General features: G+C 38.0%; 1 protein-coding gene across 2 annotated transcripts in view; it reads left to right on the top strand.

The window, feature by feature from the left end:
* Window positions 1-658: 658 nt before the first annotated feature.
* Window positions 659-27959, top strand: part of MTNR1A (melatonin receptor 1A) — a gene marked incomplete at its 3' end in the record, with an annotated part of 54171 nt that continues 26870 nt past the window's right edge. Inside the window, exons 1-3 of one of the 2 annotated variants that reach the window (XR_014183920.1) lie at window positions 954-1058; window positions 2986-3038; window positions 5819-6088. Coding sequence is in view for 1 of the 2 variants with exons in the window: in XM_082051165.1 (XP_081907291.1) it covers window positions 866-1058 (193 nt within the window). Of the gene's footprint in view, window positions 1059-2985; window positions 3039-5818; window positions 6089-27959 lie in introns of those variants that run through there. The other variant, XM_082051165.1, reaches the window with a different exon arrangement.

The raw sequence follows: 27959 nt of genomic DNA, 5'->3' as shown, positions 1-27959 counted from the left end.
GCCGCTGCGGTGTGCGGCTCACCCGCGCTGCCGAGGTGGTGGAGGAGGAAGGGGGGCTGACGGGGCCCTGTCTCTCCCCCACCCGCCGCCACCCCCGTGCAGCGGCGGCACGTGGCGCTCCCGGGACGCGGGTCCTCAGACGCCCGCCCCCCACGAGCGCGGCTCCGAGAGGAGCTTTTTATAGCAGCACCGACCCGCTGGGGGGTTTCTCGCCGCGCTCACGTTACTGTGCGAGTGCGATGTTAAATAAAGACGCGGGAGGAGGGGAGGCGAGTTCAGCTCGCGCCTAATTAAGAGACGGCGTTAACCAGGAAAGCTAAAAATAGCCCCGAACGCCGCAAACCATATAACCGCAGACAGCAATACCCGTGGAAACCTCACTCGCCTCCGCCGTGAATGGGCGGCCGGGAGCATGAATGGGGGAAGCGGCGCGCGGGCGTGAATGGGGCCGCCGAGAGGGGCGGGCGCCGCGGGGGGGCGCTGTGGCGCTGCCGCCGCCAGCGCCGCGCGGCAGCTGGAACCCCCGGCCGCGCACGTGCCGGCGCGGGGGTGGGTCGGTGTCACCTGGCGGCAGCGGTGGCGGCGGCGGCGGGCGGGGCGGGCGGCGCGGGGGAGGCTATAAAAGTGTCCCGCCGCGGCACATGCACACTTCGGGGAAACTTCCGAGCCGGAGGGGTGGCCATGGGAGGAGCGCCCGCTCCCGCCAGACGCGCTCCGCCTTAGGGTGGGCAGCCCCGCGGCAGAGGACGGCTGCGGCCGGGACCCCCGCCCCGACCTGCCCCCACAGGAGGCGACGCTGGCGGGCCCGCCCGCTACTCCGGCACCTGGCTCTGACTTGGGAAGCGGTGGCTGCAGCAGCGGCAGGATGCGAGTGAACGAGAGCGAGTTGAACAGCACCGTCCTCCCGCGGGACCCGCCGGCCGAGGGAGCCTCGCGCCGCCCGCCCTGGGTGACCTCCACCTTGGCCGCCATCCTCATCTTCACCATCGTGGTGGACTTACTGGGCAACCTCTTGGTTATCCTCTCCGTATACCGCAACAAGAAGCTGCGGAACGCGGGTAAGGGGCGGCGGGAGGGTCCGGGGGGGCCGCCTGGGGTGGGGAGCTGCGGCTGCGGGGCGCAGCGCTGTGGCCTCTTCTGTCGGTAAAACTTTGGCCGGGTGTGGAACTCCAGGGCTGGGCGCTCTTAGCGTTCGTCCCTGCGAGCGGTTACAGGCTGTGACAGGTGCCAAGGGCTTCGGTTTTTGTACCGAGTCGGTGATGGAGCGGGTGAGGGTATTTTTAGCACCCGCCACCAAATCGTGGTGCTATTTTTAGCTCTCGATAGTTCCCACCTAGCAAAACCGACAAGTAAGCCTTACTTAAGAATAAAATTTAGACATGGTGCTGGGGATGCTGCTGCAGCATACGGTGTGTGTCTGTGCGTGCTGGATGCTATTCTGATCGATTTTCTTTGAGTTACAGAAATGCCTCCAGCAACGAATACTATGATTGGAGCTTCAAATCAAGTAAATATTAAGTTATAGACATTGCAGTATTCAGGGAAAGAAAAAACAAAACAACAACAAAACGACCACCACAAGATAGTAATTTCATTTTTTTTGTTCACCTCCTATTTGCTATCTAGGTCTTTGGGGAATGGGAAACATCTGACAGAAAACAGATCTGGCACATTCTTAAAAAATAAATCTCTAATTTTGACAGGATAGGTTCTGTGAGTGTCTGAGTAAATCCCTCTTAATTCATGGATTATTGGTCAGACAGGCTGGAACTTCTTCAGATTCATTCTGCTTTATCGTGTCAGACCAGCTGCTGCGCACATGTACCAAGTCTGTGCACTCAAAACCCTATGCATCTTTCATTGAAAAAAATCTGTGAGCATGTGAAGAGAGCTGCATTGTTAATGAAAGCAGAATTTAATTCCATGACAACTGAGACACTGCTGCTTTTTTTTTTTTTTTCCCACAACTTCCTGTCAGGTTCTTTATTATAGCTCAAATAAGTCAATTAGTTAGTGGTTCGTATGAGGGGAGAACTTGAGGGGGGAGAACTTGAGCCTGGGCTTTGCTATAAGCTAGTCTAATAAAGGTAGCTAATACTGGACTTCAGCAAACAGTGGCGTGCTTAACTTTCTAAGGGTGAGTCAGGTAGTTCAAATGGATTGTATGTTTCAGTTTTATTTGGCCACAGTGGAATGCCAACACACAGAATCAAAAGGATGACAGATTTTTTTTTTCCTCCCTATATTTGTCACTGATGTAAATTCTAAAAGCTATATTCTCTTCTTGCTTTCATTGATAGAAATGTCATTCACTGGAGCTGGCAGGTTTACACACTGCAATACTATGTATTTGAGAAGAGAATCAGCCTCCAGAAGTCTAGGTCAGCACTTGACAACCTTGATTCCCAGGGAGATTTTTCAGATTAAGGGAGAATGGGTTGAGATAGACACGTCACTGGGGTTACTCCAGGGGAAAGGCTGATATTCTGTTCCCCCTCAATTACTAAAAACGTACTTCAGCACTTCTGTGGGGAGTTTCCAATACAGATGTGTCTGGTAATAAGTCTGAAATAAATATGATGCCTGTTTTCTGAAAATATAACTGAATCACTGGACTCTGTGCGCATATTCTCTACTGTAGGTCTCACGTAATGCCTCTTGAATCCCAACACACATGCTCATGTGCTCATTCTTATTTCATTTCTCGTTCTTGCCTTTACTGTCATAGTGACTGTTAAGAACTGCAGCAAACTGGCAACAGTTAGCTCCTACAGCTAGGAGAGCAGGGTGTTCTGAACATAATTATTTTAGACTGTAACATGAACTAATTACTGGTTTACCCTCTGAAATTAAGGATTAACTAAAACAAGTAAATACTTGGTACAAGATGGGGAATAGTTTATAGTCTGTTGTAGGAAAAAATAAATAGTAACAAGTTTTTAAAGTCTTTTCTTCAAAGGGTTGTTTTGGGGTTTTTTTTTTTAGTACGTGGATAAATGGAAACTTTAGAAAGAACATAATGAATGAGCTTGAAAAAGGTGTGTGAAGTGTTTTTAACTAATCCTGCAAAAACCTGTGCTCGGGTATAACTTTTCTTTAAATGAGCACCACTGTTAAACTTGGTGTTGAATTAAGAAGGGGTTACTCAGGTGAGTAACTTTATGATGAAGCATAAGTATTTAGAAAACTCTGGCCTGTGTGTATGAAGAAGAGTTTCCTAAATCTTGCTTACACTAAATCAGATTATTAACGAAGAGATTACATTGAAAATAATCTGATTTATACATACAACTAATTTGTAACTTGCTAATTATAAAGACAGTTACAACTTTTCACAGAGCTGTAATAAGAAATTTCTGATTTTACAACAACCTACATTAATAAGTCTTTTGCTGGCACATTTATTGAGGAAAAAGGACACAGGATGAAAATTCCACTGGAAAAAGGTCAGGGAGGAACAGAAGATACCTCCTGAAGAAAATATAACTCACTGAAGACTTTCTTCCTCCTTTGCAAGAGAGGACTAGCAGAAATAAGGAGTATTTTGACACCACCAAAAAGGTGGATTTGGTGGGGAAAACATCTTGCATCTGTGCCCCACTCTCTATTATATAAATATTTTTTCAGAAGATAACTACAAATTGAACCTGTGGACTTGCAATTTAAAAAGTGCATTGGGAAATAGTAGGAAGGCCTAGAAAAACCTTCTCAACAAGTGGTATAACCTTCCTGACAGTCAGAAGGTTAGTAAAAGACACTGATCAAAACAGAGAAGTCAGTATCTCAAAGAAGTTTATCTCAGCAAGCGAGGAGTGTCTGATACTACAGACTCCTTCATAGTCACAAGCATGGCTTCAGTAGATGCTCTTCTAGACACAGAAGCTGATGATGCAACTGGTAGGATCCTCTTTTATTTAATGTGCTTGACTTGTAATAAGCTTCATAGTTCTGGTCTTTTTTTTTTTTATGGTGACTTTGTAATCTAACAGGCACCTGACACCAATTCAGTTCTGATGGGAACAGCTGTGATTTAATGCTGGCCTACACAAAGACTGAATTTGGTTTATGATGTCTGTGATCTTTTAACATTAGAACAAAGTTCAAGGGAACATTCAAGGCATAAGGATTTCATTGTCCATATCGTGATAGCATATTCATCCATCTTGAACTTTAAACTGATCTGCTTTCCGTGATTAATTTTAAAAATACTAAGAATAGCTCATTTAAAACATTTTGGTGTAAATCATCTTAATGTGTCTTGTTTTCTATCACTAATATTCATAGATCAGAAATAAGGTCATTCAACAAACGTTCCACCTGGAAAAGATGAAATAACTAGCCTTAGGGAAGGTGGATTAAAGAACTACTAGTGCTCTTTGCAACAAGTGGAGTGTTTACTTGAAACTATCAACATTGCATTTGAGCATATCAGAAAACTGAAGAGATCATTTAAAGTGATGTATGTAGTAAAACACAAATTCAGTGATTGCTAGTATCCTTATGCCTTTGTTGTTACCCACACCAATGAAAACAATGCATCAAGAACAAGGTGAGGGAGCAGTTGTAAGTCTTTGACTATGGAGATTAGTTTACCATGTTATATTAAAATGCCAGTTAACATGTACCTATCATTTTGGTGACAGGGGAATTTGGGTGCTCAGTGATTGCAGGACTGGACCATTCTTAAGGTCAATGAAGAAAGCTCTCCTGAGTGTTGTTACACTTCTTGCTTTTCTTTCTCTTCCTTTTGGAACTTCTCTTAGCCTGGTGGGTTGCTTTTTCCTGGGTGCCTTATGTGCTGAGCTCCAAAGGAGCCGTGACCACCCCTTCAACAGATTCCTGTGTTGGAAGGGAGCCTCCAGTAGGCAAGAGAAGAGCCCCAGCAGTTCCACCCTCACTCTTCTGTGCCCATCCTGTCTGCCAATGCCTGGCACAAGTTGGGATAACACAGGGACTGGTGCCAAGCTGGTAACCAGCAACTGCCGTATCAGGGCAGAAAGCTGCATTCACTCCCTTCTCACCCATCTCTGTTCTGTGCTAGGTGTATTTAGGTTTATGTACTTTTTGTGAGTTTCCCGTGTCCTTGGCCCAAATATTTTGTTGCTAAAACTCCTTTTGTGTCTAGTGAAGAAGCCAGAGAAGAAGTCTGACGTTGCTGAGGCCCCAAGGCCCTAGAGCAGCAAAGTAAAAGCTATTAATAACTTCACTAGGACTGGACACATGCTTAAACTTAAGTATGTGCGTTAACTACTTTTCTGAATGAGATGGCAATGAAAAAGGGAAAAAAACCCCAATGTTCATAGGCTAAATCTGCCTCAGCTGCATTAGGTCCAAACCATTCTGTAAAGACAGCTCTGTGAGTGCTCAAAAGAATAATGAACTCAGGAGTAATCCTTGACAGAATCTGTAAGATCAGTGAAGTCACTTGGGGAAGAACTAAAGAACACAGCTACTTGGTTTTTTTTAATTCAATATTTGTTAAACAGTACAGCCATTGCAGAATTGGGGGATCAGATCTATCAGCAGAAATTTTATTTTGGAGGCTTTTCAAACTGGCCCTGGGTGTTGGTTTGAGCAGCGTAAGAATCTAGTTGAAGAGTGCATTTTTCTAGAATATAAATTTTAAATATAATAATGGAACTGTCTTTTGATGAGATTGGAGATCTCATCAGCCTTTTCAGAATATGATTGTTCTTGATGATGTTTTGTTTTTTATTGTAAAATGATAATGTTAAATGCTCTATTAAAGATTTATTTATATAATAAATGAAGCTCCTGTTGTGAATTTGGACTAATGGAATCATTGTTTTTGTCACAGGTGATCCTTGGACTTCATTTTGTGCCTCGACAGAAAATGGGTAGTCTGACAAATATTTGACTCAAGGGAGATAACTTGTAGAAGATCAAGTTGCAGCACGAATTCAGGGTTCTCCTGAAAGATGAGATCTTGATGACAATGAACATTTATTTCAGATATGAATAACTTCCAGTATTAAAAATGGTAAGCTGTCTGGAAGAAGGGCGTGGAGATCCTGAATTTTGCCAATTGTTGAACAAAACTCACATAAAAATACAGTTCAAATAAAGCTGTTCTTCAGAATGATTTTGATTGAATAATTTACTGAATCAAAGGTTTACTTCAGAAACCTGTTTAAATGGCACTGTTCTGTCAGTGACCAAAGGTAAAGGTGAGTATTTCAGGTAATTAATACTCTATTCTTACTAGTATGTCTGTCAAACTCATCTATTTTTTTCTTTCTGCAAGATTCTGCATTCTGAAGTTTTTAGAGCCACTACTTTCTCTAGTTTGCTACTGCCAGTGGACAGTGGTACTGAGATGCTATAGTGTTTGCTGACTCTTTTAGGTTATTTTTTGAGGGGTTCTCCCTTTTCCCATTAAGTTTTTTATCTTTTATTAGCAATTTCTAATCTGTTTCTATTCTTACCTCTTTTCTATTTCTTTTTACAATATCTCCTTTTCTGTCATGTCATTACATAGATATTTTATGTCTCTCTAGCATGAGACAATATCAGCAAGTCTAGTTTAGTGACAGGAAATGCTATTGACAATAGGCATCCAGTGCTGATATGACAATGTCCATTCTGTACAGTGAGGCTTGCTTTCCTAGAGCAATAAAAATGTTGCAGTGTCAATTCAATGCTACACATCACAGTTTAATTTTGCAACCTCAATGAGAACCTTGTCACCCTTGCTGTTGGCAGTTTTTCTTCTACTCACATCTGTGAGCTGCCTCTAATTCCACATTTTCCTGAGAAGCAATTACCAACATCTGTTTCCGGAAGACAAGTTAACATGATTTGTTAATGTTTTAACATTTGCTTATTTAACAAACAAACACATGTAGTTAAGTAATGCTTGGGACTATAATACAAATGTTGCTACTAAAGAAGTGTTCTTTCAAAATCCAGCCTTCCTAAAATCACAAAAATGGGCAGTATTACAGTTCAGTGGGATAACCAAGGTTACTACTTTACATGACAGAATTAAGGTCTGATTATGTTCTTAATTTTAAGAATGGATAAAATATACAAAAAAAATTTATCTATAACCTTGAATTCAGGTGATAACTATGCTGCAATCTTCTTAATATTTTCTTTTTCAATTAGAGCAGAAACTAAGGTATAATCAGTGAGTCTGTTTACAGCCTTCAAATAGTGACTTCTGTAGCTTCTAAATAGTGTTACGATGCAGACGGGTAAATGTACAAAACTTTGTCCTGTAGTTCTTTTTTTTTTTTTTTTTTCTTTTTTAGTGAAGTTTGTTATCCATAAAGACAAGGCAGACTTATACTCATTCCTTGAAGAAACACCTTGCATTAGAAGTAAAAGATTTTCAGCTCATTCTTTTCATTTTATATATGATCTAATATAGTACCAGGTCATATAGATATGTTTTTTGAAGGATAGTTGTTACCTTATTGATCATCATAAAAATGCAGCTCTTGATTATCTCAGAGTCCTATACTTGAGTTGAGGACTTGAATTAGGTTGTCTGGGTTTGGGGAGAGGGGTCAGTTTTTTATCATGGGTGATGCCTCATCTTTTGATTGCTAGAATTCTAAGAAAGTCCTTTAATGTGTTACTTAGACTATCTAATCTCCCCTAACTCCTAAGGTCCCCTGCTCTCTTAAAACAAAACAAAAAAAAAGGGCGGAGAAGAGAAGCAGCTGATTTCAAATCCTGCTGTGTGTGACCAGGCACTGGAGTTTTCTATTCAAATATAATACTAAGCAGCTGGAAAGTTTTATAGACAGTTTCAGGCCAATTATATTTTGTTTTCCTGCCTACACCTTTAAACAGACTATTTAGCTATCTTTGTTCTGTAAATTGGGCAGTATATGTAATTTTTATTTAGGCCTACAGAAACCCCATTCTACATGATGTGTACACATAATCCTAGATGCGATGCTGAAATATAAGATCTCTTTAAATTGTATCGACTTTGCTTTTGAGGTGCAGATGCAAGGTTAGCAAAACTACCTGGTCTTCAGGGAGAGGCTACCAAACAGAAGTACCCAGCCCCTTGGTGCTTGATATCGAGTGAGGTCAGTTGGAAATGTTGCTTTTGTTAGTCAGCCGTTGCAGCTGCACACCAGTGTTAGCTCCCTGTGGTTATAGTGCAGCAGTCAATATGACATTTAGCCAGACAAGGTGGCCAGCTCTGTAGCCTTTGGCCAAACTGATGTATGAGTATGAGTACAGGGATCAGCCTTGAAAACTGATATCCTATTCACACCATAGAGAAATTTCAGCAGATACCTGCCTTTGTGTGTTTTGGGAAGAATAATGAATGCTCTTTCCCACCTGGGTAGTAGCTATGGATTTTACTTTATGTTCCTGTTTTGCAGACTGAGCAATGAGCGGTTTTCTACTCTGTAGTCTTGTGGTTTTTTTTTTTTTTTACAGACACGTTCCTTTACCTGTCTGTGTTTGATAAAAAAGAAGTGATTTCATTTTCAGTGGTGAAAGAGTTTTCTTAACCCAATACAGTTAGGGTATGGACAATTTAATGTTAGAGCTATTGAAAGGAAAGCACCTCTTTATGTAAATATTCCTCATTTACAGCCACTATTTGCTGCTTCAGTCAAACATCACAAAGCCACTTGTAAAATGAAGAATGGCAGTGCTTTTTATTTTCCTTCAGCACTCTGGATATTTGGATATTTTTTTTTTTTTTTAGTAATAGCATCCACAGACCCATTTTGAAAGACTGGATATTGTGGAAAATATGAGACTTACATATCATGAAGAATCAAAGTTTGCATACATGCAGATAAATTGGTTACTTCAGCTGTGTTTTTGTTTCATTTTGGATGAAAAATGGCCTATAAATAAAAAAACCACACCTGCTTTTATTAATAGTTTACATGTATTAAACATTAATATGTTTGTCTTAATTATAGTAATTATTTACATTAAAGTTATGTCTCCAGAATATCTCTGGCTGTGTAATTCCAGGGTCTGCCCTGTGTAATTTGCATCCTGTAATGACTGAACCTAACATACAGGTTCACATAATTATAGGTTACTTTAAAAAGCCTAGGTTCTTCACCACATTTCCATTATTCCACGTTACATCTCCCAACATTCCCTGAATCTGTTGCTGAATTGGTTCTCACTTAAAACAAAGGATTGAAAGGGACCTTCTTGATCATCAAGTCTAATTTACAAGTGTAATAGGTGTACACAGAAATCTTTTCAGAATCACTCTTCACCTTAAGGTATAGCTTTCTTCTTATTCCATCTTAAGAAGGGTATTCTCACTGCCTAAATATATTTTCCATCAGTTTATATGCTTTTGCTATCGTACTGATGTTACTTAACGTTACTGAACATGTCTCTATTTTTGTAATGAGTAAGAATAAACACATCATTGCTTGGCTGTCATTTTGCTAGTCCAAAAAAAAAAGCGGATAACAAATTCTATTAGTCTATCTGCAAAACAACCTTTCCCCTTCTGCGAGAGGGCACTACCCCCAGGAATATGCCTCATCTCTGGAAATACCTTCCTTGAAAGCAAAATCCTGGTTTTACTGAAATCAATAGCAAACCTCTTAGAGAGGTCAGTGCCTGTCTCCTTTCACTTTTTTGGCTGCAATATTTGCCCATGAAGGCTGCTATACTGCTGGCAATCTTAAGCTCAAAATGTGGTAAGTGAAGAAGTCTTTATCATAACTTTGGACTCAGAACAGGGTTTTTGTTGGATCACTGATATCCTTGCAATAAGGATGATTACAGATCAGGGTCATGAGTGCCTGATCTGCATATCCTGAGGTGGATGCATCACATAAAGCTGCTTACAATTTAATGTATGGTAGGTATGCAAGCTATGAAGTCTGAGAATTGATGCTTCAAGAACACCCATGGGAATAAAGAAAACACAAGAGGCTGCCTACTACTGCAATGCTGTCCTTTCTAGGTTGTTTTTTGTTGTTGTTTAGCAAATGGATATTATGTTGCTTAGGTCAAGGATGGTTTTCTTGTACTAGGGTTGCCTGGTCAGATCACATCAGTTTATCCTTGATGTTACCTTTGTCCTCTTCTGCTTTCTACAAACTCGTAGTTCTTTAGTATGTTCATTAAGCAGAATAAATTTCAGAACTGGGGTTTTGTTGCTGCAGCTTCATTGTACAGATTTTCTAATGATTGTGTTTCCAAATATGACATCATATATATGTATGATGTTCCTTTGGAAATTTCTCTTATCAATCTGACTGTCTTCAACTACTGTCTTTTCAGTTCTTTTGATTTTTTTTTTTTTTCCTTGCCTAAAGAAACATGCTGTTGATAATCTGCAGTGCTTCATAAACCCATCTTATTCTCCCTTCCTGATGATGTAAGAAATTTCAAGACCTGTTGCTAAGGATTTTCTTAGCATTGGCTGTGTCTTGTTTTGGGGAAATACAGAAACACATATATATTAAAACATATGTAAATCCTACAGTTTTTTACCATGTTGAAGAAGATACTCATACCAAAGTTTGCTTCATTTTGTGGGGTACTTTTGTTCTACGAATTTACAGATACAGATGCATCTAGAAACATTTCCTCTAATTATCTGGATATTTTTACAGTAAGTACCTTTTCATTTTCCTTCTTTTTTTTTTTTTTTTCTCATTAATGCAGCATCCATTGGCACATTGTAACTTGTATTTTTGTGTATTTTTTGTGAATATACACACTCTAGAAATGATGGTCTCTCATATGTAGGAGAACAGTATTCAACATGTCTGACAGGAAGGAAGGACAATAATGTTTCCTTATCTTTCACCTAAACACAGGTGGTGGGTTTAGTTCATGGTATAAATTTGATCAGTTTCAGTGCTTCTGTAATTCATGCTTATTGAAACGGCTCCAACAGGGACTTTTGTATTGGTGTCCAATAAACATAGCTCTCAGTGGCCAAGCACATTGTACCCATTCTGCATGTAAGCATCCAGGACATGATCCAGAGTAATCTGCATAATGTTGAGTAAAACAGTTTTTAATCTCCTCTGCTAAGTATGGAGAAGATGGCAGAACCAAGTTTGTGTCTTAGCATATATTAAATACCTAATGTAGAACTTAAAATGCAGTCACATTTTCCCATAGCAAAGGTTTTCAAACACTGTTTTTAGCAAATAATTGGACATTTCTTTTACAAATTTGTCAATGTCCTGCTCCTGCTTTTTGCAGCTCTTGTCCTGATCCCTTTTTCTCTTGCTCATTCAGTGCATCTCACTACTGGGAATCTCTGCAATGTGTGGTAAGATTGTCAACTATGAACAGTTTGTTAGTTGCTAGAAATCTGCCTTAATTTTCATTGTTTTAATGGGATAATACTTGTCTTGCTCATAGACACTCTCCTCCAGCAGTATCTACCTAACATACCAACTTTTGTTCAATTATTTTTGGACATATCTAGGAATTTGTCCTGCTTCTGTTCATCATGCTTTTGCACTTTTTCTTTGGATGACCTGTACCCACTGGTTATTATGCCAAAGGTGGCATAAAGATTACCACTACTGTATTGAAGAATAACTTTGCGCTATTCTTGTTAAACTCTTTGCTGCTGAAATTGTTTGTTTTCTTTTTTTCCCCTGCATTTTTCCATTGAGGGTAGATCTGACAGGTTTTGTCAGAAAGGCTCTTGTTTTAGAGTTGTTCTTTACTTGGGTCTCTCCCTTATGGGATCTATTACACAGTCTGTGAAAGCTGGTTTTAGTACACTCCATAATAATAGAATACTGAGATGTTGCACTGTTCTTAGGGGCATTATGAATACTAGCATTTTAAAAGGACGTTGAGTGCTGCTTTTGCAATTATTCCTGGTAGGAATTTCTAGTGCATACTTAGTGACAACCTGCGGTAGATTTTACGGTTGTACAAATCTTGCCCTTGCACCTTGTTAATACTGCTTGCAGCAATCATTATCTAAAACATGCCCAAAAGATATGGCTGTATCTGACAAACACGTAAATGCAGCAGTATGAAGCAAGGAGGGGGGGAAAGAAGCAAATAAGCTAAGTTGAAGCAACCTAGTGGACATAATATTTACAATCTGCTTGTTCTTGGTTCCTGTTTTGTACTGTGGTATCCCATTTGTCGCAACAGTGATGCGTCCCTTCATTGTGGGCTTTCCTAGTGGGTCTTCCTTCTCTTTTACTTTTCTCAAGCTATTGCAGTGATGGGGCTTTGCTACCAGAATGCTTACTGGAGTCTAGCTGCCTGAGAACATCTTTCTTGTGCAGAGAGAACTTCACAGACTACCAGCAAGCAGTGAATTGGTTTCTAAGATCTTTTGCTTATATTCAGATATTTATATTATCTCCTGTCTCTATATTTACTCAGAAAACTTTCTTGATCAGATTCAAATTTCAGAGACATTTCACCTGTTTCTGGTTTTTGAATTGGTGACCGTTCGTTGTGATGACTGGGCAAATAAATCTCAAAATAATGAATTTGTTTGTGTCATTTTTTTGGTCTGTTCTCTTACACAGGTATAAGTAATAGAATTTCCAATGCCACTGAGTGGCAACTCCAGTATATGTTTCATTTAAGCTAAAACCCATTCTGAAAACATTTATTAACATTATTTTAAGATTTTGTTTTGTAGGAGCATTTATACATATGCATGTGCTGAGTACAAATGTAGTATGGAAACAAGTACTTTTTCTAGGAAGACTAAAAAGGAAACTTTTAGTATATTGGAATGTTACTGGAAATAAAGAACTGTCTAATAATCATCTACAAATTCAAATACTATTATGCCTTCTATATTTAGAACCTCTGAGCCTCTACTGAGGTAAGAAGAGAGTCAGATGAGCTGAAAAGTTTGAAATGCAGCATAACTGAAGAAGTTAGGTTAACATGTCAGCTATAGTAGAGCACATATGAGGCAGTAATCCTAAAAGCAACCTTCATCTCACAGGTGTAAGTGTGGAGTTAGTTATTAGAAGTAAGCTACTATCTTTGCATGTGTACCTACATGGTTCCTTAGGGCTGGAGTCCCTTCTCAGGCTTAAAAGCCCCACAGTCCACTCAGTGAGTGCAGCTGCAGTAATTACATGACTCCTGGTGGACAGAAAGGGCCTCACTGCAAACTTTCAGTCATACAAGGTGATTTTAGTCCACAGGTTGTCATTCAGCTAGCAGCCTAAAAATGGTGCTGTTCTCTCTCATGCTTTCTTGCTTTCTTTTATTTCTCTTGCTCATGGAAAAGAAATTGGACCCTTCAGAGCCCAGAACATTCTAGGTTGGGTTTTCCTGCAGTTAGCGTCACTTGATAAGTATCCTGATTTTTATAAGTACCGTGACTTATTTGGCCTGAAATTAGTTATTCAACTTAGTTTTTAGCTCCGACTTGGAATTCTTCTCAGCTACCATGCAAAACAGTACAGCTACTTCAATAATACTTCTGCGATTTTCTTAGGAAGATTTACTGACAAATGTTCTTTGCTTCTTGCTGTTTCAAGTTCTGATTTGGATTATGGCCACTGGAAAAAAAGTCTACTTGGACTTAAGCTGTTTAAACCAGTATGTAATACCTCATTCATTGTCCAGACAGATTACTTATTTTAATGACTCAGCATTGCCTTCAAAATTTCATGGTGTACTGGCACTGTTCTGAGAAAAGGGACTGCAGAAAACAGGATTAATATGAGTCTTGAAATTAGTTTCAGTTAAGTGGAGCAAATGGTAGAATAATTTTGAACCTAAAACTTGGAGGGACCTGACATTTCTATTTGCTAGTTTTGTGAATTCAGAAAAAAATCAATGCAGGTTTCCCCTGTTATCAATGACTTTTACTTGTACAGCTAACTATTGTTTGGGACTAAACTGTTTTCTCTGATATACCATAAAGCCCTTTGAGCAGTAAAAGTGTATACATTATGCAAACTATTGAGACCAAAAAATAGGCAACAGAAGTGTGTAATGAAATAAGAAGACTAAGGTCTCTAAGTATGGAACAAAAAATTCCAATGATACGAGATTTTTTGAAATTCTAGTATTAGAAAGATCTGGACTCAGCTGCAGTTAAAAGTAGTGACTCTCTTTTAAAGACCTGTATGTTCCCTGGACATGATTCTGTCCAAGCCTAATCAGACACAAGGCCTTTGACTTTGGAACTGCAGATGCCAGGGATGCCAAAAGATGTTATAGACACTCAGTTTTCAGAGCTTGTGAAGTTCTCTAAGAGTCTGTAGTACTTTGTGAATGAGATTTGGACAGTGCAAAAAATCAGTCCAGGACAAGCAGCATACTAGATAACATGCTGATTTAAGATACAGATGGAAAATGAAGTTACATACAGGCATGCTGTAGGCAGAGTTAATAATATATTTGATGAAGAAAAAAAAAGACTAGAGTGACCTCTGATTCCCTTCTATACAAACTGGAATAGGAAGATGACTTTAAGTTCAATTTTTTTCAACTGAAGTAGTGCTCAGCATAAACTTCAAAGTTTTTTCCAAGAAAATGATGTATCGTCTGGAATTGAATGCAATCTGTTTGATTTTGACCTATACTGTTTATGTATTTGTTGACATTTCTTTGAGGCATATGTAATGATAAGTAATTTCTTTTCAACTGAAAATCTTATGCTGCAATTGTCTCTCTCCTGTTACAACTGCTGTTGTAGTATTGTAAAAGCCCAGTTCCTAACCCATTTTTGGACTTCACTTTTTGAATGATAATGGCTTGTGCGTAACACCCCAGTTCTGCTGTTGAATTTACTTGTACCAATGCTTTGTTATGTTCCCATGAACAGTTCCCAGCTTCATTCTGTAACAGTCTTTTTTTTTTCTCAGCAGGGCAGTCAGTGATTCTTTATTTGAAATAACTGTCCAGGGAATGTAATGTTCTACAGCACCTATGTTCCATGTGCCTCACTATGACTGCAGCTTTTCTGTCAATTCTTTCACTATGTCCTTGCTGTTATCTGATACATCTTGCTATTTTCTGTCACTGCTTTCTTCAGTGCCTTGTCATATTTTCTGAGTTTGTATCATGTTCTTAGCTATTGCACAGATGCCTGTAATATCCCTAAATTAGTCTCTTAGTTCTTTTGTGGAAGTATTCCACAAAACTATTCCATAGTTGACTTTATCCCCAAAAGAATAGGAAGAAATGTATAATAGTGTGCCTAGTCTAGCTGATTCTTCATCTTTTTTTTTTCCTTATCCAGAATAGTTAATTTGTTTTCACCACCTATTTGATCTTAAATACTTGTGGTTAAGTGCATGGACTCTTCTTATTTCTTAATACCTATGTTAGGATCTTCTAGATCAATACAAGTTGTTGTTGGGAGGATACCTTAGGGCTATGCTATTAACCTTTGTTGTGACAAATTCATACTACTGTGGTTCTTCCCTTTCTAGGTGTAGTTCTGAGTCCAATCCATTTTTCTGAAATGTGTATTTTAAGGGAGTATATGAATCATTACAAATGTACAATGCTCAGGAATGCCCTTAGCCCCTCAAAGAATTTCAGATACTGCACAATTAGATTTATTTCAGTGATGGATGCTTTTCTTCAGAGCATGCCTAGTTTAGCATATTTAAGCTCAGCAAAAAGGAATCTTTACTGCTTCAGTGGCACTGTAGAACTTTTCGAGAAAAAGTATTAAAAACTGTTCTTATTCTGGACTGTTGCTTCCACTAAGGTAATCTCACCTTGGGCTTTTTGAATCCCTTCACATTTTACAAGCACAATGTCAGACTACCAGACTACTTTATCTGAGGGAGACCTGTTATCACTATAAAGTGAGGATCCATAATCATGCAATACACTGGCTTCAGTCTGATTGAGGTTGATTGAAAGAAGATTGAGAGATAAATTCTCTAAATACAGTCGAGGATAACAAGTTTCTCTGAATTCCAAGATTTATATGTGATTTATTTTGCAGTACTTTAGAGCTGAGGCAGAAATTTGTGAGTCTACCTTTTGGGTAAGTCATCTATTCTGAATATGGCAGATTGCGATTATGTTTTTTTACATTTGTGATCCATTACTTCAACACTTGTGTCTGTATATAGACCCAGTTGTGCAGGCTGTTGTATATATTCCATGTGTATAATTACATACATTTATTTCTGACTTGCAAGTTTGATACTGTCCCTGCTCTTTTGTGAGTGGTCTGTGAGTCTATCAGTATGCAATTCAGTCTTAATTTTCCCATACATTTTTAAAACAATTTTTTGTGCAGCTTGTGAAATTCTGAAAATGTACCTTGCATGTAGCAAGAATGATAACTTTAGAACACTTGAGTTTTTCTCCAAAAACCCGTCCATATAAATGCCTTTTGTTCACAAAAGTGTTTTATTCAGAGAATATATGTACCATACACCTTCAAAAATGAATTATGGGATTAGGTGTTCTTTCATGATCATGTACTCATGCAATTTCCTACTTAATTTTGCACAGCTGTTTTTGAATTAGATGGTACAGTGAAGATAAACATTAGAAGATGTTTGGTTTGTTTTTCTCTGGAATTGTTCCAAACAGAACATTTTGAGAGGCATCAGTTAGGAGGCAAAGTAGTGGAGTTCACGAGACTGTGACTCACCTGACCTGTTGGGTTCCACAACAGCATTTTTTTCAGGATAACTGTAACAAAACATTTGTTACTACATTACGGGTATTGGATACAATCAGATAGATTATGTTGCCTCCATAAAGTCTTTACTTCCAGCATTACCATATAATGCCATTTTAAACTCTTATCTCTATTTACTTCTCTTTTGATCTAGGTACATCATGGAGATCACTGAATTAAACATATGAATTGGTCACTAGTAATACAAAGTTCAAAAGGTTATATGAATTCTTTTAGTTTTCTGTCAGCCCCTTTAGCCATGCCATTTAATTGACTTTTTCTGCCTCATATTGCCTAGCTTCAGTGAAAATACAGCTTTCGGATATTTCCACTCTATGTCTCAAATGACAGTTCAAATAATGTCTAATATGCCCTAGAATGCATCTTCTCTCATTTCTTGCACCAGTGCCTAAAGTTAATGGTGTTCCTCACAGAGCTGGCCCTAAAATCTCCATGTTACCAGGTGACCTAAGTATTGTCATCTCTTCCACCATATTTCCATAGCTTTCCATACTGTTGAAATCAGAAACTTCACAGAAGACACTGGACTCTGCTGAAAGCAGGAGATAGGCTTGAGGCACATTTTTATGCTTGCTAAAATTCTGCTTGCTAACATCAATGAAGTTAACATTGAATTGTAAATATGTGAAATCAGTGACCAGCCCCTCAATTTGGCCAAAACCCACTTTTGTGTACTTGCTGGGAAAGCCTCCAGTGCTTCTTATTTACAGACAGCTTTGTCTTTTGTCTCCTAAGACCAGCACATCTGATGACCATGTTTAGAAGACTGCAGGTTATCTGTGAACAGATTTATAGTAAGAAATTCAGGTCTCCTTTAGCTTGTAAATTTTTAAATTTCTAATAAAATTGTTTATGTCCTTGTAAACAAGTTGAAAGACCAGTTGACAGTGACTATGTGTGTGTGAAAATTCAACTGACAGCTATAGAGTAGTCATAAAATATAGGTATGACATAGCTTTAAAATCATTGCAAGAATTGCCAGTAATGCTTGCTACTACAGTTATGGTCTTTGCCACATAAACTGCAGACGTTAAAACTATTTAGAAAGTTTCTGTTCTACTGGCACATGTTTACTACATTGATGTTAATTTTAAGAGACAATAAATGACTTTGACTTGAAAGTAATCCGCATGGAATTAACATGCTTTTTTACATTAGAATATTAGTCTGGGACTAACAACTAAATGTTCTCTCTCCCAAAAGCAACAGCAGATCAGAGTCCTGAAAAAAAATTATCTGAACAAACTAAATAGCAAAGCTGAGGTCACATAGAGTAAACCACAAATCAAGCTCCTAGCATGACTCAGAGATTTGTTAATACAGCTGTAAACAGATTTTCTAAAAAGCATTGAAGTGGTCCCTCTGTTGATATGCAGTGGTTTAAATATTGAAACTACCATGACCAGTACAAGGGGAAGGTACAAATTTGGCAACAGTCTTTTGTTTTAACTTCCATGGGCCTTATCTACTAATTTGAAAACTTATTTTCTAAACCATAGGAAAAGATGAAAGAGACTTATGTTTATGATAACAGAAATTAAAGTACATAGCAATAGGAATAATATTTACCAATTTCATGCTTGCCTATACTGCATCTGTCATGGATTGAGCTTCGATGTAGTAAACATTGCAAAAGCACCAAAAAAAGAGGTCCCTATTAAAAGGATTGTAATCAAGTAATTAGGAATTGTGTTGGTGCAATTATTTGTTATTTCAGGTCTGATCATAGCAGTATTCTGGAATTCTCTACTGATCATTCTTTCCAGATGTGTCTCACAGCTATAACTTGTATTAGAGTAGGATAAGGCATGTGGCAGGCTGAAAGGCTTTTTAGTATATATATGTATGTATTTATACTATGCATATCATATACTATGGGTAATATATATATCCCTGTTACATTACATCTTTTATGTTGCCCGGAGCAGCATCCCTTACAAACTGTTCTTTTCACTTTAGTGTCATATTTCATCTATCCGATGAAAATTCAGAGCCATCTGTCCCATTGAATTCAGCTATGCTGATTTTTTTACATTGAATTGAGAGTTTCACAGTAGATTTTAATAGCAGTGGCATTGCCCACATTTTGTTGTGTGACAGTGGGGTGTCTGTACCACCACAGAGTTTGGTAGTTTCCTCCTTAATCTGCTTTAAATTGAACAAACAGATCCTTGACTGATGTTAATGTTCTCAGCTTCTACAGCTGCGACAGTCAGCTGCAGCTGATGTTACACACTCCTCCTGAAATGATCTTTGCCTATTTAAATTGAATTTCAAGCCATAAGAAGCTATGGTGTTTTCTTATTCAATATGACATCTGCCCACTCAAGCCAAAACCGAACTTGATTGGATACTATCAGCTAGATTAAATGTCCTCCCTTCAAAAATCTTTGTTTCCATATAACGCCATTTAAAACTCCTTACACACTTTCAGTTTGCTTTACATCATTGCAGAGGCCTCAGAGAGCACACAGATTAGCCAAGCAGTCCTCTAGACATCTTTGGAGCTGCAAACTGTGTAGGGTAGATGGAAATCACCCATGGTATGTTGTGCATGTGACTAAGTGCTAGAGGTAAACGACAAAAGTTCCGTACCAGGAACTGGAGCTTTGCAATGTGTGATATGCACATGCATGCTCTGCATCCTGTTTTACTCTCCCCATCTGCTTTTCAAAGTCCTTGACAGACTATGGTTCTGCAGTTCAGTTCAGTTTTCCACTGAGGTGGGAAACAAGTAGCAGCTTCTCTATCCTCACTGCAGAGTAGAAAGAACAGCAGAACAGGTGAGCTCTACAGGAGTATTCCTGAGACAGACTCTCCAGCTGAAGGGTTTCCAGTGCATGTACCTCCTGTACTGCCATGGGCATGCATAGAGTTCGGAAGATCTGTAATTATTAGTGAATGTCTTTGTTTACAGTCCCTGCAGTGGAGGAATTTTTTTGTGTTGTGGAAACTACTGACTGGAGAACAGTCCATTCTGTCTGCTTCAGGAAAACATGGGTAGGTTAGCAAGGCTTTACAGTTTGCTAAGGACCTTCTTAGAAACTTGGTTCCTGCTGTCTTTCAAATATAGTTACCTCACATGGGGCTCAGATGAAGTTTCTTTTTTCACATGACCTTTTTTTGTACAAGTGAAGGAGTGGGGAGGTGGTCACTGCTGGGTTTTTTTATTGTTGTTTCTTCAATGTTCTTTTTCTGTGCAGTTCCATTTCCAACACAAACATTTTAAGGATGTGAATGCCCCAGTCAAACAATGCTTGTTCTGGAAGCAGATTTATGTTTAGTTGCTTTGCAGGTCTGGGGGTCAGCTGTGTATGTCACCATTGGAATGCTTGAAACTTAAAGCCATTATAGAGATTTTTTTTTGTCTTCCTGTTTTTTTTTTTTTTTTTTCCTTGTCTTAACTGAACTTAGAATTCAAATGTTTTTGAGAGCAGAAAATATTCAGGGCACACAAAATACTGCCACTGAATTTGCAATGAGTCCCAAAAATACTTGATTTATTTCAGATAGTTCTGTCTTCAACTCATTGCAACACCTCCACAAAAGCAGAGCATGATTGATGTATTCAACATCTAGGGAAACAAAAAAAAACTAGCCTCAGTGCCAGTTACACTTGAGAAGAAGAGACAAATCTATTTTATTTTATATCCAGATGCTCAAGGCACTTTCTGCTCAAATGACTCGATTCTTCTTCTGGTAAACAAAGTATTCAAAATGAAGTTCCTAATACACATTTTTAGCAATGGTAACTGGAAGAGTTCTTATGTCACTGTATCTACTTTCCTAGTGTGTCCATGTTCCAGTCACTCAAATCCATGGATTTATCTAAAATCAAAATCAGTTCCAACACACTGCATTCCCCTTTGGCTTATCCTCAGCTGCTTGAATTGTCATGAAAGTCATATTAATAGAGGCAGCTGCTTTTCATCAAAATAAAGTTTGTGATGCTGTTCTTTGAGTACTGACAGGTCAAATCTGTGCACATCAATTGCAATCCAAAGTTCAAACGGAGCTTTCAGTGATAAATTTTCTGGGGTTTATTTGTCTTTTTTGCTTTAAAGTTAATTTACAGGTGATTTTATTCCACAATTTTAGTATCCATTTTACCCCATCTTTGAATGTTTTTCATATGAGAGCTCTTATTGCTGTTTTTAAGCTGCCAGGGTTTTTCTGATTCTGGATGGTTTGCAAAAGACAATTCTGACCATTTCCAGCAAGCAAATTACTTCACTGTTTTGTGCCAGTGATTCCTTTTGCCATCATGTCCTTTAAGCTAAATGGCACTTTTTGCAGATTTTTTTCTCCCAAAATTTCCAAGAGCATGACTGTCATAAGAGAATACCATCTCCAGAAAAGGGATGAAGTTACTAGCTGTTGGACTGTCTAGCCAAATCTGCCTGACAAGTATGTTTTGCCAGTGGTATTATTAACGCCTGCATGAAGCAGAAGGTCTTTTTAGAGTACGTGTATACTACAGAATTACAGAATGTTAGGGATTGGAAGGGACCTCAAAAGATCATCTTGTGCAATCCCCCTGCTGGAGCAGGAACACCTACATGAGGTTACACAAGAATGTGTCCACGCGGGTTTTGAATGTCTCCAGAGGAGGAGACTCCACAACCTCCCTGGGCAGCCTGTTCCAGTGCTCTCATATTAAGTGGAATCTCTTCTGTTCCAGTTTGTACCCATTGCCCCTTGTCTTATAATTGGTTATCCAGAATAGAAAAATCTCTCACATCAGTGTTGTCAACAGTTTGGAAAATATATAGCCATAGTGATTGCTGTCTGATTTCTACCTGGCAGATTCCAGTGGCTGAAAAAAGACCTAGGACATTATGGTGGCACTTGAACTCTGTGTGGGACATATAAGCATGGCCTTAAATAATTTAAGGTACTCAGTAACTTACGATATATGTTGACATTTTTTTTTCTAGTTGGAAATTTACAGCTGTTCCACTCTATCTGCCTTCAACCTCTTAGTCTTTCGTGCCCTCAGAATGAAACATTAGTAGCTGTCAGCATACTAGATATGTCAAATTCTGGAGGGATGAGGGCAAACAGCTGTTGTAGGTATTTCAAGGAGTCAGCTAGTCTGCCTCTTACTCTACCTAACACAGGATTAGCTCTGCCAACATGACCCTGAAAAAGTATGTCCTAGGTTAATTCATTATTGTATTTCAGAATCAGCTTGCCTATTTCTGTGCAATAGGGTTATGGGATAAAGACTGATTTTGCATCTGTGCATACAGCAACTTCTTTCTCATTCTGTTCAGGAAGTGTTGTTTCTCTTTCTGTTCCTCATGGCATGTGGAATTGATGAAGGGAGATCTTAAGAGTATTATCATCAATCTCTGAGAGGCCTATCTTTGTCACATATCTGTGTCACGTTGAAATATTAAACACACAATCATTTTCCAGTAACATATAATCATTTTTCTAATAACATATAATCATTTTCCAATAAAATAATATGATAAATATTCACTTGGTCTTTATCCTTCACCTAAGACTTTGTGAAGAATATTGTCAAAAGGGTTTGACCAATTAGAAACCTTCTTTGGGTCTTATTGAGGTTTATGACAAAAAATGTCTGCATAGGTTGGAATGCTGACAGTTTTGGAAGGCAAAATCTTTCATTTCAAACTATATTGTATTTTTATGCTTTAAGATACGTGATATTTCATAAAAGGAAAAAAAATACTGTGTGATATTATTACATCTCTTTTGAAAATAATAAGGTTTTTTTATTGACAGTTTGAGAGTGGTAAGATACAGCTTAACCTTGACTGTCAACACTGAAGGTTCCACAGTTGTCCATTAAAAATAGTCTTTGTCTTCTTGTGGAAGTTTTTGGTTTGGTTTTCCCTGTAAGTTGTTTCCAGCACCGTACTGATGTTGATGATTCATAACTCCATCAGAATTTTCAGAACCTTGTTACGAAAGCTTGGAAAATTTGAAGTCTTGCCAAGTTCACCTTTAGATTCAGATTCTGTTTCTTTTTTATGTTTAGGTTTGGGGAAATTTCTTTTAGTCTTTGTAATGATGACCAAGAAAAGCACCCTGGTCTGTTGACACTTGAGTTGTGATAATAGGATCCAGCCTTGCCTGATTACACAAGTCACCGTCTAGAACAGTTGTCTGCTTTTGCAGATGACGTGTAGAAAAATGACAGAAAAAAAGGAAATAAGTATCTTTTTAGTTGCTTTTCATTCTGCTGCTGATAAAAAGGGTAAATGTTGTTTCTTCTGTTGCTGGTCTCTGAGACATTTAATTAATCTGTTTTGTGCATAAGCTAAACGAATATCCCTAGAAGCAAAACTTCCTTTTTCACATAACAAGCCCTACATATTTTTTACTTATTCTAGGACTGACAAAAGTAATCCAGCATTTTTACATGTGTCTTGTCTCCTTTCTTACATGAAGTCTTAGTTTCATCAGCCATGATTTTAAATAGGAAAAATGACACTTCTGGAAGAAAAACTGTGTAACAGTTCTTTGGTGGATAACTCTTACTATTATTTAGTCTTCTCCATCTCCTGAAAACTGATTTCAGGTAGTCTGTTTTGAAAAAGTTTTCTAACAAATTGTGCAATAATGACTCTTTATATCTAATTGAATCTGAAGTTATTTGGAAGACAGTATTAAGATGATAAAGTCAATTTTGTGTGACCCTTCGTATTTGGGAAGGAGGAGTGAATGGCAATATTAGAACAATCATGAAGTATGTAGCAAGTCATGATAACCAGAGTAAAACATCAAATGCTTGAATTGGGCTAACGCATCAATGTTTAGTAAAGAAGCTGAACCTTAGCAGTTCAACCCCTAAATCAGTTTTAATCCAGTTTTGTTGGGGTGTTTTCCTAAAGTCTTAACCTTAATCAGCTTCTGCTTTACAGTCAATGGACAGCTCAGCCCATTATCTCTGCACCATTCAACCTGTCAGAATTCATTAACTTGCCATCTACAAAGAACTCCCTCTGCAACCAATTGCTGGTTAATTCATCTCCAGCAAACTCTGAGGGATTTTTTAAAGAGCAATTTTAGGCAAAGTATTTGATTTATACTTCCTTTGGCACTATTTAGCCAAAGGTTCAACAAATGTCAGATTTTTACAACTCACCCAAGCTTGGTAAGATTTTTTGCTTCTTGAGATTTTGAAAGTAATCTGTGAGCAGTGATTTTGGCAGTGGGTGGGAATACCACAATAAAAATCTTGTGTGTTATTGCATCAAACTGTTTAGCACTTTTTTCCCTGTAAGGCAATTATCTTCATTAAAGGACAATAAAATAATAAGTTGCAGCGTCTTTCAGTTTGCCACTTCTGTAAGAGAGATTAATTACTTGATGTACATAAAGCATATTTTTCTGAGATTGCTACAGGGCATTGAAACTTTCTTTTCTTGAAATAGTTTCTTCATTTTTGTTAAGCCTGATATATTTTTGTAAGAATGCCTCCATTAGGATGACCAACATCCTCTTTAACTGAAAAATAACTATTTGATTCCATTCTTATACTGGAATGCTAAACATTTTAAATAATAATGGACTTCAGTATTGCATTTGAGTTTATTTATAAAATGTCTCTAAAAATTATATGCCTTCTCTTGTTGCCTTCATAGGACAGTCATAATAAAACAAACTGTCATATGTAGGAGTTCTTTATCCTGAATGTATCCTCCTCCACTAATAGTTTTTAGGCCAGAAAATACTTAAGCAATTGTCTGAACAGGGAAAATACAGTGTTGTATCAAAAGTCTACGGATCTTTGACAGCTAAAAACTTTTGAAATTTGAGTAATATGTTTGAGAGATTAAACAGAAGCATAGAAGTCTTATTTTAGACACTGTTTACTGGGGGTTTGTTTGTTTATTATTAATTTCAAACTCATATCTCTGCTTCTTGAACAAGAGTGGGTAGTATTCATATTTGGCATTCTTATTTTTTTGTATCTGTGATTTATATGATAGTTGCTCTCTTTTTTGGGGTGTCATTTAAGAATTCTGCTGTGGAGTACCAACCAAAGTGCCTCAGGAGTACAGTATGAGAGACCTCTATAAAATCAATGGAAACAGCTCAGAAAGCTGGTCAGCTGAGAAAAGACTCTCCATCATGTTTTTGCAAAAAGACTCAGAGGTTCATAAGAGTGCCATTCAGATGGTTGATAATAATGGGCACTATTACAATTTTTCTGAGAGCCATCTTTTTCTTATTAGACAAACATCCGGCTGCCACTTGCTCCACTCCACTAGTAACTATTTCTGGTTTTTAATTTCGTTACTGGGATAGCTACTCATTCTTATATGGCATGCCTGAATCACTGAGAGGAAGAGGAATGTCTATGGCGTATAGCAGAGAGGGAGCATGGTGAGAGGTTTCATTGAAAAGGTTTTTCTCTTAATACTCCTCACATGTTTCTTGATAATCTGGCTTCAGAAGCTGGATGACAGGATTCTCATGAAGTTCATCAAGGAGAAGTGCACATGATTTTAGCTCACTACTGGATAGCCATAAAAGATCCCTCTATTACCTTATGGCCTTTATCAGCCTGAGAACGGGAAGAGGGAAGAAATGGTGTATGTGTACTCTGGTTGTGTGAACAGGTGAACATGAGTGGTTTTCATTTTGCTTTTCCTGACAGAGGGCAGCTGGAGAGTAGGCTGAGTATTCAAGAGTGAGCTTGCTCTCTTTGACAGCATATCTTCAGGGGAAAAAAACTCAAAACCAAAACTACAAAAAAATCATCAGGAGAAACAATGTTCAAAAGTTGCCATGAACACCAATTTGGAAAAGTTACAGAAATTTAGTTATCTGAGGTAAGATTTTTGCAAAGAGATAATAAATTTCACTAAAATAATAGCTGAACACACCATACAGACTTCCAGGCATAGACTCCTCCCATGAGATTCATCAAGAAGCAGCAAAACCCAGGCTAAGTCTCATTTACACACAGAGGTTTTTAGTTTAATATAGTTATATAATAGATTGTAAATTTTGTATAGTCCATGCAGGAGATTAGAAACATTCCATTGTTTAGTCTGATTCTTTTTAATCATATTTACCTCTTACTGGTTGTATTCAGAGAACAGACTCTCAGGCCTATGAGAAAGTCAGGTTGCTGTAGTGACATTCAAAGCAGCAATGAATGGTTCTGACCATCTATTCTCCAAAGCACTCTACACAGACAGGAAAATTCCATATTCAAAGCATCTCCTATAAGATCCTGCTTTTCTCTGTTGACTCTACAGGACTCATACATGACAGAAACAGATAGCAGTCACTTTGAATTGGATTTCTTGAATTTAGCTGCTCTAGCAAGTGCTAGTATCAATCTATGGCTCCACTGTATTAAATATATAGGCAAGTTCAGGTGGAGCAGATCAGACTCTGACTACAAATTAACAGGTGTTGGCTATTCCCAAAACCAATTGCTTTGTAGTGCAGGTGGTACTGATATCTCTGAAGCTGTAGAATTTTTCTAGATTTTCAGTATGAGTTGCAATCTATATTTGCTACAATTGCTTCTAGCTCAGTAGTATTATGTTACTTCAACTCATGTGAAGTTTCTGAAGATATGTCTTTTCCCCAGTTTCTCATTTTAATAAGGAATTTAAAACCCATTGACATCAACAAGAAAACTTTTCTTGATTTCAGTATGAGAATTCGGTCTGATATTAATTCTTCACTAGGAAATAATTTCAAAATAACTCGTTCGGTCTAACTAAGACTTCGAAATGCTCACAATTCAAAAAAATCTTTATAAATTAACTAAAATATTGTAATTATTCAAAACCACATTAAACTAGTTGTAATTTCCACTACCAGACACTAGAGGGGAAAAATGTTCTGTGTTTTTAGACCATCAAGATGCAAACCAAACTGTAATGTATTCCATTTTATGCCTGACTTCTCAGAATAAGAATGCAGTCGCTTATAATAACATTTGTTACAGATTTTCTTGTTGTAGCAGGAAGTGATTAATTATACTGTAGTAATGTAGCTACTGAGTCATTGAATTAGCCCTCAGATCTGAGAGAACACAAGATTCATAACAGTATTCTTTACTAAGCAGTCAGCTGGTATTTAGAAGTGATAGAGTCTGATTTTTTAATCCTTACAGAAGCCGAAAATCCGTTAAAATACAGTAAGAATTTTGTCTAGGTAATGATAGCTGGTTCATTTCATTCCCATCTACAGATGAAATTCTCATGAACATTTTATAGATGTGTCTTCATTCACAGAAACTGTGGTTCATCTTTGCTGGGAAACACACCTTAATTTTCATGAACACAAATAATTCTTTTATGTTTGTGATCATTTTTCTCCAAGCATGTGCCTCAGCTTTTTTACTTGAGCTCTATATTCTCTATGTTCTGCTTTTCAAAACACATTAAAAAAAAAAAAAAAGGCATACTTAGATCTTTACAGAGTCCTATATATATATATATATATATAAATAGATATATAATTAAAATAATTTGGAGATTTTTGAAAATTCAGCAGTGTTTTCTCCCAGACAGACACACAAAGCTGTAGAACAGTCATGAGTAACACAGAGCACAACAGATGTCTGCAAGTGTACTCCTCAAACTAAGCCAAAAGGCATTCTAACACAGATGCTGCAATGTCTCCAATACTAAAAGTCATATGGCCATATGGGGACAGTGTTAAAAGCAGTGGGATGTTATCTGCTTGCTTTCTGTATGTATTGTAGGTTGAAGTTCAGTTATCTCCACAGTTTTCAGAACCATAACTTTTTAATCCTTATGGTTGTGCTTCTATTACAACTGCTTAATACAACCTGCTGTTAGTACTGCTGAAAAATGTAATTGAGACTCTCCCCAAAAAAACTAGAATTCTGGCTCCAACTGAACTTGAGTGAGATCTGGGCATCCATGTCCCGAGGCCCTTATTAGAACCTCAGTCCAAGGTTCTCCTATGAAGACATCTGCTACCTTATTACTTTGATTTCTTTGCTTAGATTGACTCAGTCTCGGTGGATTCGTTTCTGGGAAAGGTATAGGATTACTCTCTGTAGGACAGAGATGCATGTTAATCTGTTTTTCATGTTGATAGATGCAAGTAACAGAGTAAAAGAGAGGAAAGATAAATAGAAGTGTCATCCAGGAGAATTACTCAACATAATTGGTTACCCCTTGTCTGAATGATATAGTACAGTGAGAGATAATGCTGTGCTAGTTTTACTAGGTGACAAAAGATGCATTGACAAGTGAAGAATAACATGAACTTTCATTTGATGCTCATTTGGTATGTGAGAAGACAAAGTAGGTGACAACTACATTCAGGGGCAGGGAAGGAGGAAGAAGATGATCACAACAAG

This window comes from Streptopelia decaocto (genome assembly GCF_964273445.1).
Source record: "Streptopelia decaocto genome assembly, chromosome: 4".
Classification (NCBI taxonomy): domain Eukaryota; kingdom Metazoa; phylum Chordata; class Aves; order Columbiformes; family Columbidae; genus Streptopelia; species Streptopelia decaocto.
The sequence above is the reverse complement of the archived record's forward strand: the minus strand, read 5'-3'. Positions and strand labels throughout refer to the sequence as shown.